Source organism: Neophocaena asiaeorientalis, unplaced genomic scaffold (assembly GCF_003031525.2).
Source record: "Neophocaena asiaeorientalis asiaeorientalis breed wild unplaced genomic scaffold, Neophocaena_asiaeorientalis_V1.1 scaffold593, whole genome shotgun sequence".
Classification (NCBI taxonomy): Eukaryota; Metazoa; Chordata; class Mammalia; order Artiodactyla; family Phocoenidae; genus Neophocaena; species Neophocaena asiaeorientalis.
This window is the reverse complement of record NW_020174701.1, coordinates 288,144-304,313: the sequence shown is the minus strand read 5'-3', so window position 1 is coordinate 304,313 and position 16,170 is coordinate 288,144. Positions and strand designations below refer to the sequence as shown.

At 38.9% G+C, this 16,170-nt stretch overlaps 1 protein-coding gene across 2 annotated transcripts in view; it reads right to left on the bottom strand.

Moving 5' to 3' along the window:
- The window catches only part of PTPN4 (protein tyrosine phosphatase non-receptor type 4), a 176,639-nt gene that overhangs the window by 139,187 nt on the left and 21,282 nt on the right, over positions 1-16,170 (bottom strand). For both annotated transcript variants that reach the window (XM_024759163.1, XM_024759164.1), the window contains exon 2: positions 4,646-4,800. In XM_024759163.1, the coding sequence (XP_024614931.1) occupies positions 4,646-4,783 (138 nt within the window). In that variant the 5' untranslated portion in view covers positions 4,784-4,800. The remainder of the gene's footprint in view (positions 1-4,645; positions 4,801-16,170) is intronic.

Genomic DNA, 16,170 nt, shown 5'->3' with positions numbered 1-16,170 from the left:
AATAAACAAATAGGATCTAATTAAACTTAAAAGCTTTTGCACAGCAAAGGAAACTATCAACAAAACAAAAAAAAAACTTATGGAATGGGAAAAAATATTTGCAAATGATACGACTGAAAAGGGGTTAATATACAAAATATACAAACAGCACTTTTAACTCAATATCACAAAACAATCTAATCAAAAAATGGGCAGAGGACTTGAATAGACATTTTTTCCAAAGAAGACATACACATGACTAATTGGCACATGAAAAGATGCTCAATATTGCTAATTATTAGAGAAATGCAAATCAAAACCACAATGAGGTATCACCTCACAACTGTCAGAATAGCCATCATCAAAAAGCCTACAGGGCTTCCCTGGTTGGCGCAGTGGTTGAGAGTCCGCCTGCCAATGCAGGGGACACAGGTTCGTGCCCCGGTCCGGGAAGATCCCACATGCCGCGGAGCAGCTAGGCCCGTGAGACATGGCCGCTGGGCCTGTGCGTCAGGAGCCTGTGCTCTGCAACGGGAGAGGCCACAACAGTGAGAGGCCCGCGTACGGAAAAAAAACACACACAAAAAAACAAACAAACAAAAAGCCTACAAATAACAAATGTGGTAGAGGGTGTGAGAAAAAGGAACCCTCATATACTGTTGGTGGGAATGTAAATTGGTGAGATCCCTTAAAATACTAAAAATAGAATTGCCATATGATCCAACAATTCCACTCCTCGGTATATATCTGGAAAAAACAAAAACACAAATTCGAAAAGATACATGCACCCCAATGTTCATAGCAGCACTATTTACAACAGCCAAGACAAAGAAGCCACCCAAGTGCCCATCAACAGAAGAATGGATAAAGAGGATGTGGTATATATATACAATGGAATACTACTCAGCCATAAAAAAGAATGAAGTAATGCCATTTGCAACAACGTGGATGGACCTAGGGATTATCATACTAAGTGAAGTAAGTCAGAGAAAGACAAATGCTATATGGTATCACTCATCTGTGCAATCTAAAAAAATAATATAGATGAATGTATATGCAAAACAGAAAGAGACTCACAGAATCACTATGCTGTATACCAGAAACAACACAATATTATAAAATCAATTGTACTTCAATAAAAGAAGTTATCAGTTATTCTTTATTGATACATAAGAGATACATTACAAAGAACAAAAAGAAAACTGAGGGAAAATGCAATGTGGACAAAAATGAAAGTAAACGAACAAAAATCCTCACTGCACAAGTTTAGTTTTGTCTTTAAATACTGCTACCTATGAAGTGCCTCAGAACTGTGCACTGAATCACATGTGCTGAATAAATGATCATACATTTTGAATATTATTTCAGTTTTTCCAAATATAACTCTATATATGTCAATTTTATACATATACATTCACATATAAAATAAATATATAGGGGCTTCCCTGGTGGCGCAGTGGTTGAGAGTCTGCCTGCTAATGCAGGGGACACAGGTTCGAGCCCTGGTCTGGGAAGATACTATATGCCACGGAGCAACTAGGCCCATGAGCCACAACTACTGAGCCTGTGCGTCCGGAGCCTGTGCTCCACAACGGGAGAGGCCACAGCAGTGAGAGGCCCGCGTACCGCAAAAATATAAAAATTAAAAAAAAAAGAAAAAATCATCCCTGTTGGATCTGTGACTCACAGAATCCCTGAGGATAATAAATACGCCACTAAGTTTGGGGGTAATTTCTTATGCAGTCCTAGTAACTGGAACAGGTTGGTTCTACAGAACTCTTCCTTATCACACAGCCTACTGCTATACAGGTGTACCAAAGTAAAAATAAAAACAAAATTTAGGCAAAAAATCCTCATAGGTTGGTGAAATCAATCAATGTAGTACAGATACTATACATTTAAAAATATTAATGGAAGTAAGTTTTTGGTGAATTGATGATGAATTTAGGGCATGAGGGAGACAATTCCATAGGCTGGCTACAGTAAAAAGAATGGCTGTGTAAACAGAACTTGAAGCTGAAGCAACACTTATGGGCTTACCTCACTCCTATGTCCACAACAGAGAAAGAGAAAGAGAAAAAACTCATGAAGTTGTCAACTCCTTTAGTACCGCATTTTCTCTCAGGGAAATATAAAGGAAAAGCTTTGATGAGATAAACACCAGATGGATAAAAAGCAGGCTTTGGCAACAATGAATATTTGATCTGTGGTACAGAAATCTTTTAGGGAAACCAATGCCTGCAACAGCTAAGACGTTACAAATCATCCGCCGGTAGTCTCCAAAGGAAACTAAGTGGTTCTCCTTCCTGGTGAACAGAGATGCTGGTGAGCCTAGCAGCTGCCAACAGTGGGGATTTCTGAGACTTAAAGGTATTTAATGGACATGAGAGAATAACTAGCAGAGGTTCAAGCTCCCCTACTAGTTTGCAGCCTATCATGAACCACTGCACAGGCTGTAAGCTACATAACTAGGGAACCATTCATGTAGATTAAAATAATCAGCATCTGTAATAAAAGTGCAAAGCAGCTCAGACACTCTGAATGATTCCAGCCCTGACACTCAGAGGAATAGACATACTTACAATGCAGGGGACACAGGTTCGATCCCTGGTTGGGGAACTAAGATCCCACATGCCACAGGGCAACTAAGCCTGTGCACCTCAACTACTGAGCTCTCGCACCTCAACCGGAGAGCCCGCATGCCACAAACTACAGAGCCCAGGCACTCTGGAACCTGCGCGCCATAACTACAGAGGCATGTGGGCCACAACTAGAGAAGAGAAAACCCTCATGCCACAATTAGAGAGAAGTCCGCGTGCCGCAATAAAAGATCCCACGTGGGGGCTTCCCTGGTGGCGCAGTGGTTGAGAGTCCGCCTCCCACATGCCGCGGAGCAGCTGGGCCTGTGAGCCATGGCCGCTGGGCCTGCATGTCTGGAGCCTGTGCTCCGCAACGGGAGAGGCCACAACAGTGAGAGGCCCGTGTACCGCAAAAAAAAAAAAAAAAGATCCCACATGCCTCAACAAAGATCCCGTGTGCCAGCAACTAAGACCTGACGCAGTCAAAAATAAATTTAATAAATCTTTTTAAAAATCAATAAATATATCGATATAACATATATTAAAAGATATAAACCAAAATAAAATAAATATGCTAAATATGTCTTCCTATAAGAGTAATTAAACAGCACATTGATTTCCACACTGAAAAATACAATACTATCATCAACTAAAGTGCCCAACAGGAAAATTATACTAGATGGGAAATACAGCATAAACATAATGTGTGGTGAGAACATATAAGATTTACTCTTTTAGCAACTTTTAAGTATAGAACACAGTACTGTTGCCATTAGTCACCATGCTGTACATTAGCTCCCAGAACTTATTCATCTTGTAACTGGAAGTTTGTCCCCTTTGACCAACATCTCCCCATTTCCCCCATCCCTCGGCCCCTGCCAACCACCATTCTGAGTTCAGCTTTTCTAGATTCCACATATGAGTGAAATCATACTGTATTTGTCTTTCTCTGTCTGACTTATTTCACTTAGCATGATGCCAAGGTCCATCCATGTTGTCACAAAAGGCAGGATTTCAGAAGATCAATATTTTATACTACTTCAAGATTTCAAAGTCTAGAAATACCTGTGTAACACAGCAGGAAACAAATGAAGGTGTTATCCTGGAGATGTGGTAATGAGGAACGAGGAATTCCAGTTTCAATATGGACTATATATTAGATACTATTATATTCATAATATTAAATTTTGGTGTGTGATAATGATATAGCTGTAATTTATGAGATCCTGAGGCTGCTGAAACACAGGTGAAGTGTACCACCTACTTTCAGAAGGGTCAGAAAACACACACAGAAAAAAAGAAAGATAAAGGAAATGAGCAAAATGTTAACAACAGGTCAATCTAGGAAAAGGGTAGGTGGGTATTCATGACACTAGTCTCTCCCCGTTCTGTCGGTGTGGAATCATTTAAATAAAAAAGAGGAATGCCTTTGCATATATCAAGACATGTTCACAGCAACATTACTGATAAGAGCCCAGGGTGGAAACGATCCAAATATACACAAACGATAAACTGAACAAATAAATGGAGATAAATAAATGGACAAGTAAACTGTGGTGTACTCATACAAGAGAGTACTACACAGCAATGAAAATGAACCAACTACTGCTAACACACCACACAGGTGAAACTCACAATGTTGAGCAAATGAAGCTGGACACAGGTAGGATGAACAAACATTTGTTGAATAAATGTTTCAGATAAGGCTCAGATCAGATCAGGGCTGCTATTTATCTTTGTTTAGTAAAAATTTTCTTCACAGACAGTAGAATAAGATCACAATGGGAATGTATAAATCATTTATGAGAACAAGATTCCTTTCCCGCACCCTCAAGCATATTTATAAAAACCACCTACATATTATTGACCTGCTCCACTAATAATGTGCTGCTGGTTTGTCAACCCCTTCAAAGACCTTGAATTAGAATGTGTATTTGATAGTTACAAAAACCAAACTAACAAGACTTTCCTCTTTGAAGAAGGCTTTTCAAACTGTACTATGATTAAACAATTTTAGTTTTAAAATTTAATCTAAATTCAGATTTATAACCAGATTATTAAAATTAAGAAAGACATAAAATACTTACATTAACTTTGAAAGCCTGTACAGTGTTATCCAGAAGAAGGATGTTGCAAACCACCTCTGTATGCAGTCTATCTCGGGCCAACTCTGATGCTCGTACATTGTAGGTTCTGCCAGTAGGCAATCGGAAACGTGAGGTCATTACTGTCCACACAAGGTCTAAGTTGAAAAAAAAAATTAACTAAATAAAGGGACAGCTGAAGATACAAATTATTTATATAAAAAGGTACAAAGTTATTACATATTTTTCAATTAACCTTAGCTAAAAAGCAGTTACAAATTTTGAAACACCTGGATAGGAATTGTAAGTATAAAAGAAGATACCATATATAGTTCATCATGTAAACTAAAATTACAATTGACTGGAAGAGGAGCTTTGTTTTGAACTGTGCATTAAGAAGACAATACACAAATTGCGGAGGTAGCCATATTCCAATTCAAAATATATAAATTTAGGAGCAGCCAAAACGGAGGAAGGAAAACATGCTACCTCAGGAAGCCGGGCATTACTCATTGATGCAAGCATTAAAAAGACACTGGAGGATGGCAACAGGAGGGAAGGTTATTCACCTCTCAAGGGCCTTTCCTTTTATTCAAGCTTAAGATTTGGGGGAAACATGGGAGTTTATTAGTTGGGTTTTTTTTTTTTTAATATAACAATACCCTTTCATTTTAACTATCCTCAAATGAAAACTAATTCTAATAGAACTATTCTTAGGAAAACAAAAACAAAATAGAAAACTTAAGACTACAGATCTTTGTTTCTCAATTTTTTAACCTAAGAGGGAACAAAGACTGCCTATTAAAAAAAAAAAAAAGAGGTATCACATCATTTTCAGCAACAACTGACGTTAAAAGACAATGAAGATGTAACTTTGAAGTTCTGAAAGAAAATTATTTGAAACAGAATTATGTTCCCCCCAAATCAGCATTCATGTGAAAGAATAAAGTTACAGACATTTTCAGACATTCAAAAATTCGAAGTCTAAAATCCATAAAACTTCCCTCTAAAAGACAACTGGGGGACTCTCCTGGTGGCGCAGTGGTTAAGACTCCATGCTCTCAATGCAGGTGGCCTTGGTTCGATCCCTGGTCCAGGAACTAGATCCCACATGCATGCCGCAACTAAGAGTTAGCGTGCCACAACCAAGGAGCCAGCCCGCCGCAACAAAGATCCGACGCGACCAAGATCCACCACAACCAAATAAATAAATAAATATTTTTTTAAAAATAAAAATAATAAAACACAACTGGATAAAGGAAACAAACTACACTACAAACACAACTATATAGAATTTTAAAATATAAGTAAGCAATAAGTACTAAGAAATTTAATAAGTAAAAATTAATAATAAAAAGAAATAGCAATTCAAATACATGGTATTCAGTAACTGCAGTTGACATCATACTGTTCACGTCAAAAGGATTCAAGCTAAAAGTAAATGCCAATGTTACATACGTATAAAAATTGTATAGAGGGGGCTTCCCTGGTGGTGCAGTGGTTGGGAGTCCACCTGCCGATGCAGGGGACACAGGTTCGTGCCCCGGTCCAGGAAGATCCCACATGCCGCGGAGCGGCTGGGCCCGTAAGCCATGGCCGCTGAGCCCGTAAGCCATGGCCGCTGAGCCCGCGCGTCCGGAGCCTGTGTTCCGCAATGGGAGAGGCCACAACAGCGAGAGGCCCGCGTACCCCCCAAAAAAAAACAATTGTATAGAGGAAAATAGCTTTGGCATGTTGACAGAGAGGGGCTAGCCAAATGAAATTCACCAATTAAAAGACAGTGATTGGCAGTTTCCAGTTCCACATGTAAACAGCTCAGGAAGTCCCCACTCCATCATAACAAGTAAAAAAACACAGAACAGACTGGAAAATCAGCAACCATTCTTGGATCCATAAGAGAGGACACAGGGCAAACTGCTGTCCCAAAGACTGGAGAGACAGGTGAAGACAAAGAGTCACAGCTTATGGGAGTAGAGACTTCAAACCTCTACTTGAAACTGCCACGGAAACCAGTACATGAGTAGGAAAGCCTGAATCCAACTGATGATTTGCTGGAAGCTCAATGTGGACAATTCCCAGAGTTTTTTAAAAACTCCAGGGGGCCAGTCATAGCAGGCCTCACACAATATTTTGAGATTGACCTCCAGGAGCTCCGTCAGATTCCCACAGTAAATATCAGAGAAAATTACCCGAACTTCCCACAAGTGGTGGGTAGGTGGAGGTGGGGGACACAAGACCATTATGAAATACAGTTGACCCTTGAACAACACAGGTTCGAACTACAAGGATCCACTTATACGTGGATTCTTTTCAATAAATACAGTACTGCATGATTCACAGTTGGTTGAATCCATGGATAAAGAGGACTGATTATGAGACTGAGCATTGGTGGATTTTGCTATCTGCAGTAGGTCTTGGAACCAATCCCCCATGGACCCCGTGGGACGACTCTACATGATTTTTCAACTCTGTGCGGGGTCAGCACCCTGAACCCCCAGGTTGTTCAAGGGTCAACTGTATACCAGAGCACTCTGTTCTTCTTAACAAGGGCTGTTCTTAGGAGAAAACTAGTTAACCAAAACCTAACTGACCTGGGGCAAGGAAAATACTCAATTCCAGCTGACTCTAGCCTTCTAGAGGGAGAAGGGAAATACCCAAGTCCAGCCAACACTAGCCATCCTGTCCCTCTATAAGGGGAGAGAAAAAACTGAGAAATACTTGTGTAGTTCATAGTCCAGAGGCCTACACTCACTAAAATACTGAAACCTAATCACAAGACTACAGAGTGCTTCCTTTCCCCCCCATTACTAAAGGCCTATTTACTGAAGTTCCTCTTACCAATATATATAATGTCTGCCTATCGAGAAAATTTTATAAGGTATACTAAAAGGGGAAAAAAAAACACAATGTGAAGAAACAGGGCAAGCATCAGAACCAGACAGGAGGGTGTGTTGGAATGACCACACAGGGAATTTAAAACAACTATGATTAATGATATGCTAAGGGCTTCCCTGGTGGCACAGTGATTGAGAGTCCGCCTGCCAATGCAGGGAACACGGGTTCGTGCCCCAGTCCGGGAAGATCCCACATGCCGCGGAGCGGCTGGGTCCGTGAGCCATGGCCACTGAGCCTGCACGTCCGGAGCCTGTGCTCCGCAATGGGACAGGCCACAGCAGTGAGAGGCCCGTGTATCGCAAAATAATAATAATAATAATATGCTAAAGGCTATAATAGGCAGAATGCAAGAATAGATGGGCAATGCAAGCAAAGAGAAGAAAATCCTAAGAAAGAACTAAAAAGGAACATTACAGGTAAAAAGCACTGCAACACATATGAAAAATGCCTTTTATAATAATGGACTTATTAGTAGACAGACTATGAGCTAGAGGATGTATCAATAAAATCCCCAAAAGCCAAAAGCAAAAAGAACAAAGACTGAAAAAAACAAAACAGAATACCCAAGGACTGTGGGACAAATACAAATGATGTACCATACATGTAAGAAGAATGTAAATTGGTGCAGCCACCAATAGATATATTGGGCATAGATATATGCCCAGGAGTGGGACTGCTGGATCATATGGTAGTTCTATTTTTAGTTCTTTAAGGGACCTCCACACTGTTCTCCATAGTGGCTGCACCAATTTACATTCCCACCAACAGCAAGAGAGAAAGAAACACAAACAAAACCCCCACAAGAACCAAACCCAAGACCAAAAACCCTATACTTAGCCATATCCTATAAAACTGCAGAAAATCAAAGATAAAGGAGACAGAGGAAAAAACACCTTAGCTATAGAGGAGCAAATATAAGAATTACATCTGACTTCTTAACCAAGCAAGAAAGAAGAGAGTGGGGTGAGATACTTAAAATGCTGAGGAAAAAACCCCTCAACCTACAATTCTGTACCCTGCAACATTATCTTTCAAAAGAGAAAGACGAATACTTTCTCCAACAAAAGTTTAAAAATAGAGGGAATCTGCTGCCAGTGGACCTTTGCAAGATATGTTAAAAGAAGTTCTTTAGAGATAAAAAGAAAAGAATATAGATCAGAACTCAGACTTAACCAAGTGAAAGCCCTTAAAACGAAGGCTGGGCCCTTCCTGAAGTGAAAGGAATTCTGCTGCAGGCTTTAAAGACATTATCTGTCATGCAGCAAGAGGGCTCGTGACAGGGCCATGTGGCAAGGAAGCACAGGGCCTCTGTGGGCTGACAGTCAACAAGGGACTGAAGACCTCAACTTCCCAAGCTGCCACAGTCCAGTCGACATCTAGCTTGCAACTTTGTCAGCTCCAACCAAGCTGTGCTCATACACCTAACCCACAAAAACTGGGAGAAAATAAATGTGTGTTGTCTTAAGCTGTAAATTAACTTTAAAAGAATGGAGAAATCTGCATTGCTCAGCCCAATTACAGAAATGCACTATCTGTTCTAAATATTTAATACTCTCAAATATGGATTGTCACAAGATGTTGGTATCCTATTATTTACAATAAAACCTTTTGAATTTAGACCCTGCTGAGAGCTTTAAATAATTTTATTTGATTATTTGGTTTGATGTTAACCTCTAACCACTGAGGAAAAACTAAATTCATCAAATAGTAATCTTTAAATTCTTTAAAATTTTATTTATCTACAGTTGATTTATAATAATGTATTAGTTTCAGGTGTACAGCTTCAGATTCTTTTCCACTGTAGGTTATTTCAAGATACTGAATATAGTTCCCTGTGCTATACAGTAAATCCTTGTTGTTTATCTATCCTATATATATTAGTTTGTATCTGCTAATCTCAAACTCCTAATTTATTCCTCCCCCACCTTCCCCTTTGGTAACCATAAGTTAGTTTTCTATGAATGTGAGGCTGTTTCTATTTTGTAAATAAGTTGATTTGTATTATTTTTTTAGACTCCAAATATGAGTGATATATTATTTGTGTTTCTCTGACTTACTTCCCTTTGTATGATAATCTCTAGGTCCATCCATGTTGCTACAAACGGCAATATTTCATTCTTTTTTATGGCTGAGTAATATTCCATTGTATATATATATATATATATATATTTTGGCTATTGTAAATAGTGCTGCTATGAACACTAGGGTGCATATATCTTTTCAAATTACAGTTTTCTCTAGATATATGCCCAGGAGTGTGACTGCTGGATCATAGGGTAATTCTAGTTTTAGTTTTTTACGGGACCTCCATACTGTTCTCCACAGTGGCTGCACCAATTTACATTCCCACCAACAGTGTAAGAGGGTTCCCTTTTCTCCACACCCTCTCCAGCGTTTAAGTAATTTTTAAATTTTAAAAAAATTTCTTGAAAAAAAAAAAACTTAGAAGAATAAACTGAGTTTTACACTCATGTATGTGAAAAATATATTTTCCATTAAAAAACACTAAGAATAATTTCTAGGTAGATTACCAGTATATTCATTCATATATTCATCCAGCCATTCAACAAAAATTTGCTGTCTGTGCCAGGCACTGATGTAAGTACAGCTGGGATGAAAAAGAGGATGACCAAAAACAAACCCCCAAAACTGGGGGAGTGGGATGTTCACAAAGGGTTTTGAGAAGCTCCAACAGATGCCTGGGAATCCAGAAGGCCATCAGCATGTGAGAACTATGCACATGCCCAGGAAAGAGCCGAAAAAGCCCTAATCTCTCACTTTTTGATAACCTTGAAGCTCTGCAAAAACAAGATGTGAAGGCTAAAGCAGGGCTGTAAAAGCCTTGAAAGCCACGTCAGCAAAGGTTGGAAAACTTAGTGGTTCGAGGTATGTAAGAAAATCTGTCCATTCATTAGCTGACTACTAAGTTAACTGAGCAAAAAAACAGTGCAGCAAAAAAAAAAAAAAACAGTGCAGCAACACAATGACATACAGATTTTATAAAATTAGTTCAGGAAGGCCACTAAACAAACTAAATAATCAAAGCAACACTAAATAAACAAACAGTAACAAAAACAAAAAGAGCACCAATAAAAGACCAGGGAGGAAGGAATCCGATTTCTAGAGTTGATAAAACATTATTTTAAAAGTACAGAATTCAACATGCAAAATTCCAAAAATGTAAACACAAAACAAAGAAAAAAGCACGATAGAATGACCTACATACAGGAGAGAAAGAGAAAAAAAAAAGGGAGTTCAACAGAAACTGTCCCTGAGGAAGCTCACACAATGAACTTACTCAACAAAAATCAAGGGTTATAAATATGTTAAATAAAATAAACCGCAACTACAGAACCAAAAGAAAGCTGAGAACAGTATCACACCAAATGGAGAATATAAATAAAAACACAGAAATTACTTTTTAAACAAGCAATTCAGAATTCTGTAATTAAAAAGTAAAATAACTGAAATTTAAAATAGAAGGGCTTAAAATAACTGAAATTTAAAATAGAAGGGCTTAACAGATTTGAGCTAATATAATAAAGAGTTAGCAAACTTGAAGATAAATCAATTGAAGGATTTCCCTACTGGTCCAGTGGCTAACGCTCTGTGCTCCCAAGGCAGGGGGCCCAGGTTCAAGCCCTGGTCAGGGAACTAGACCCTACATGCCACAACTAAGAGTTTGCATGCCACAACTAAAACAGCCTGCATGCCACAACTAAGGATCCTGCATGTCACAACGGAAGATCCCACGTGCTGCAACTAAAATATCCCGCATGCCGCAATGAAGATCTCACATGCAGCAACGAAGATCCTAAGTGCCTCAACTAAGACCTGGTACAGCCAAATAAACAAATAAATAAATAAATAAATATTTTTTTAAAAAAAATTTTAAAAAAGATAAGTCAATTGAGAATATACAGTTTGAGCAACAGAAAGAACAAAGAATGAGGAAAAATGAGAACAGCCTGAGACCTGAAAGACACCATCAAGCATATCAACATATTCATAATGGAAGTTTCAGAAAGTCTACAGAAAAGGGGGCAGAGAAAATATTTGAAGAAATAATGGCATATAAGTCCCCAAATTTGACTTTTAATAAAATCAAATAACTTCCAAAAAGATAAACTCACAGAGATCTGCATCTAGACACATAGTAGTCAAACTGTTAGAAATCAAAGAAAAAAAATCTTGAAAGCAGCAAGGGAAGAGTGACTCATCACCTACAAGTGATCCTCAATTATATTAATAGACAATATCTAATTAGGAAACATGAAGGTCAGAAGGCAGAGGATGACACATCCAAATTACTAACTGAAAATGACTATCAAGAAGAATTTAATATCCTGCAGAAGAATACTTAAAATAAAGGAGAACTTAAGATAGTCCAAGATAAACAAAAAGAATGTCACTAGCAGATCTATATTAGAAAAAAATTAAAGATGAAATGAAAGTATATTAGATAGTAACTAAAATCCATAAGAAATAATAAAGACTACCAGTAAGGGTAACTACATGGCTAAATATAAACAACAGTATAAATTTATTTTGTATTTGTAACTCTTTTTTAATCTATGGAACTTAAAAGACAACTGCATAAAGCAATATTTATAGCACTGTGTTGACAGGCTTATACTGTATAAAGATGTAATTTTACCATTGTAAAGCGATTATACCCCAATAAAGATGTTAAAAAAAAAAAAAGATGTAATTTGTATGACAATAGTACAAAAGAAGGAGAAGGAAAAGTGAACCATATAGGAGCAGTTTCTATGTGATGTTGAAATTAAACTTGTATTATCCCCAACTATATGGTTATAAGTAAACCCCCAGAGAAACAACAGTTGACACTTAACAACATGGGCCTGAACCGTGCAGGTCCACTTATATGTGAGTATGTTTCAACAAATATACAGCTGGCTCTCCATATCCACAGATGTGGAACCCCAACTGTAAAGGACTTGAACATCCATGGATTTCAGCATCTGCAGAGGCTCCTGGAAGAAATCTCCCACAGATACAGAGGGACAACTATTCTAAGAAATAAACTCAAAATAAAGTAAAACTAAACAACAGAATTAAAATGACAGGCTAGAACATATCTAGTTAAAATAAAAGAAGGCTAAGACGGAGGAATAGAGAAAAATGGAACAAAAGACATAAGAAAACTAGCAAAACGGCACTATCTTATCAATAACAACATTAAATATAAATGGACTAAAAACTCAAATCAAAACACACAGATCGGCAGAATAGATCCTTTTTTAAACCCTGCTCCATTTATTTGCTCTCTACAAAAGACACATTTCAGATTCAAAGACACAAACAAACTGAATGTAACAGAATGTAAAAAGATATACTACAAGAATAGTAACAACAGAGAGCTAGAATAACTATTAAAATCGGTCTGGTTGGAACTAAGACACAAATTCAGCAAAGTTGGAGAATACAAACTTAACTCAAAAAATTAGGTGGATTTCCATACACTAGCAATTAATGATCCAAAGAGGAATGTAAGAAAATAAATTCACTTATAATAAAACCAAAGATAATAAAATACTTAGAAATGAATTTGACTAAGGAGGCAAAAGATTTATATAGTGAAAACTACAAAACACTGAGGCACAGAAATTAAAGAAGATACAGATGAAAAAACATCCTGTGGGAGGAGACAGCAGAGTACCACGACTCTTGAGTGCTGAGCGTAACTCCCTCACGTGAACGCATCAAAAACACACCTACATGTGGATCAATTCCCACTAAAAGCAAATAAGACTGGCAAAAAGACTCTTCTACAACGAGGCTGTAAAGAAAGATTCACGTGGACTTGTGTAGGAAGGGAGGAGAAGCAATCAGGTTAGGACCCACAACCCTAGGAGGGGACACAGAAGAGAGAGATTATAGGCTTGGAGATCCTCCCTGAGGAGTGAGCTATTTGAACCACACATTGGGCACTCCGACCCTGGGGTCCAACACCACTTAGCTGGTGTGAAAACCAGTAGGACTTACAGGAGGTCTGTAAGAAATCGAGACTCCATTTGTGAAGAGCACACACATGCTTACTAACTCCTGGGAACAAGGTGGAGGGAGAAGACTGAAACCACCCAGGGGTCCGGAAAGTTTCTCTTGACCAGCCCAGGGCATGCCCCAACCCACACCAAGTACCCGCTCCAGCCCCTCCAGCTCCAGCAGTAGTGTGAGGGCTGCCATTGCTAAAGGCAGTGCACACCCGGCAGGGGACAGAGTGGCTTGCACAAGACACTGCATCTGAATAGGGAGGGAGCGGCCACTGCTGCTACTAACAGAGACATCAGACGGGGAACTCTCTTGAGCTCTGACTGGCACACTGGGACCACCCTGGCACAGCCCTGGCCTGCACCAGCCCCTCTTGCTCCAGGGCTGATCCCCTCTGGGGCGAACGTGCCACTGCTGAGAGGGGAGAGAGCTCACACTGAAAGGGAACAGAACCACCTTGCACCCAAACTTCAGGGCTCCTGCTCCAGCATGTCGGGAGCCGACCCCGTGCCAAACAGGGTGGTGACAACCACTGAGCACAGAAGCTCTGGCTCAAACCTGGCTCTAGCTCCAGCACCCCCATCTCCAGCCCCACCTCCTTCCAAGGTGACAGCTGCGAGTCGACCCTGAGGTGTGACCCGTGCTCACTTCAGATCCAGCTCTCCTACCAAAGCCACTGTCTGTGGGCTGTATAGGGACACTCCCACACAAGTCTACTCCTTCAAGACTGTGACAGATAATGTGTTTCACCTGATTTCATAGACAGAGAAAGTTAACCAAAATGAGGAGACAGAGAAATCTGTTTCAAATGAAAGAACAAGAAAAAAAAAAAGGCCTGTAAAAAAACCTAATGAAAGAGAAATAACTTACCAGATAAAGAGTTCAAAGTATTCATAGTAAAAATGCTGCCTGAAAAGAACAGATGAAGACAGTAAGAAATTTTACAAGGAACAAGAAAATATAAAGAAGAATCAGAGCTGAAGAATATAATAAATGAAATGAAAAACACACTAGAGGAATTAACAGCAGACTGGGTGATACAGAAGAATGCATAAGCATTCTGAAAGATAGAATAATGGAAATCACCCAATCAGAATAGCAAAAACAAAAACAATCTTTTAAAAAATGAGGGCAGTTTAAGGGACCTCTAAAATAACATCAAGCATATACTATTCACATTATAGAGGTCTCAAAGGAGAAGAGAGAAAAAAGCGTTGAAAAATATTTGATGAAATTATGGTTGAAAAATTCCTGAACCTGAAGAAGGAAACAGATATCCAGGTACAGGAAGCACAGAGTCCCAAACAAGATCAACGCAGAGACCCATACCAAGACATATCATAGTAAAATGGCAAAACTTAAAGATAAAGAGAGAATTCTAAAGGCAGCAATAAAAAAACAGAGTCACATACAAGGGAACCCCCATAAGGTTATAAGCTGATTTTTCTGCAGAAATTTTGCAGGGCAGAGGGAGTAGCATGATATATTTAAAGTGCAGAAAGGGGAAAACCTACAACTTAGGATACTCTACTCAGCCAGATTATCATTCAGAATTGAAGAGATAAAGAATTTCTCAGACAAGCAAAAACTAAAAGAACTCATCAATACTAAACTGACCCTAAAAGAAGTGGTAAAGGATCTTCTCTAAGTAAAAAAGAAAAGACTACAACAAGAAGAATTTATAGGAAAGGAGAAACCCCACTAGAAAAGTCAAATATTTAGTAAAGGTTGTGGATCAAGCACTTAAATAAGCTAGTATGAAAATTCAAAGACAAAAATTATAAAATCAACCATAACTACAATGAACCATTCAGGGATAAACACGAAGATGTAAAATATGACATCAAAAAACAAAAATGTGGGGAAAGGGAGTAAAAAATGTAGATCTTCTAGAATGTGTTTGAATTTACATGGCTATCAGTTTAAAACAAGCAGATATAGTTATAGGTCAACATATATGAACCCCATGGTAAACATAATTCAAAAACCTATGATAGATACAGAAAAACAGAGTGAAAGGAACACAAGTATACCACTAAATAAAATCATTGAATCACAAGGGAAGAAACTAAAAGAAGAACAGAGAATAACTACAAGAACAAGCAGAAAACAAGTAAAAAAAAGTCAGTAAGTACTTATTGATCAATAATCACTTTAAATGTCAAAGGAATAAAGCTCCAATCAAGGGCTTCCCTGGTTGCACAGTGGTAAAGAATCCGCCTGCCAATGCAGGGGACATGGGTTCGAGCCCTGGTCCAGGAAGATCCCACATGCTGCAGAGCAACAAAGCCCATGCACCACAACTACTGAGCCTACGCTCTAGAGCCCGCGAGCCACAACTACTGAGCCCACGTGCCACAACTACTGAAGCCCACACACCTAGAGCCCGTGCTCTGCAATGAGAAGCCACTGCAATGAGAAGCCCACACACTGCAACAAAGAGTAGCCCCCGCTCACGGCAACTAGAGAAAGCCCGCACTCAGCAACGAAGACCCAACATAGCCAAAAATAAATAAATAAATAAATAAATAGCTCCAATCAAAAGACATGAGGTGGCTGATTAGATTAAAATGACCCATATATATGCTGCTTACAAGAGACTCACTTCAGAGCTAACG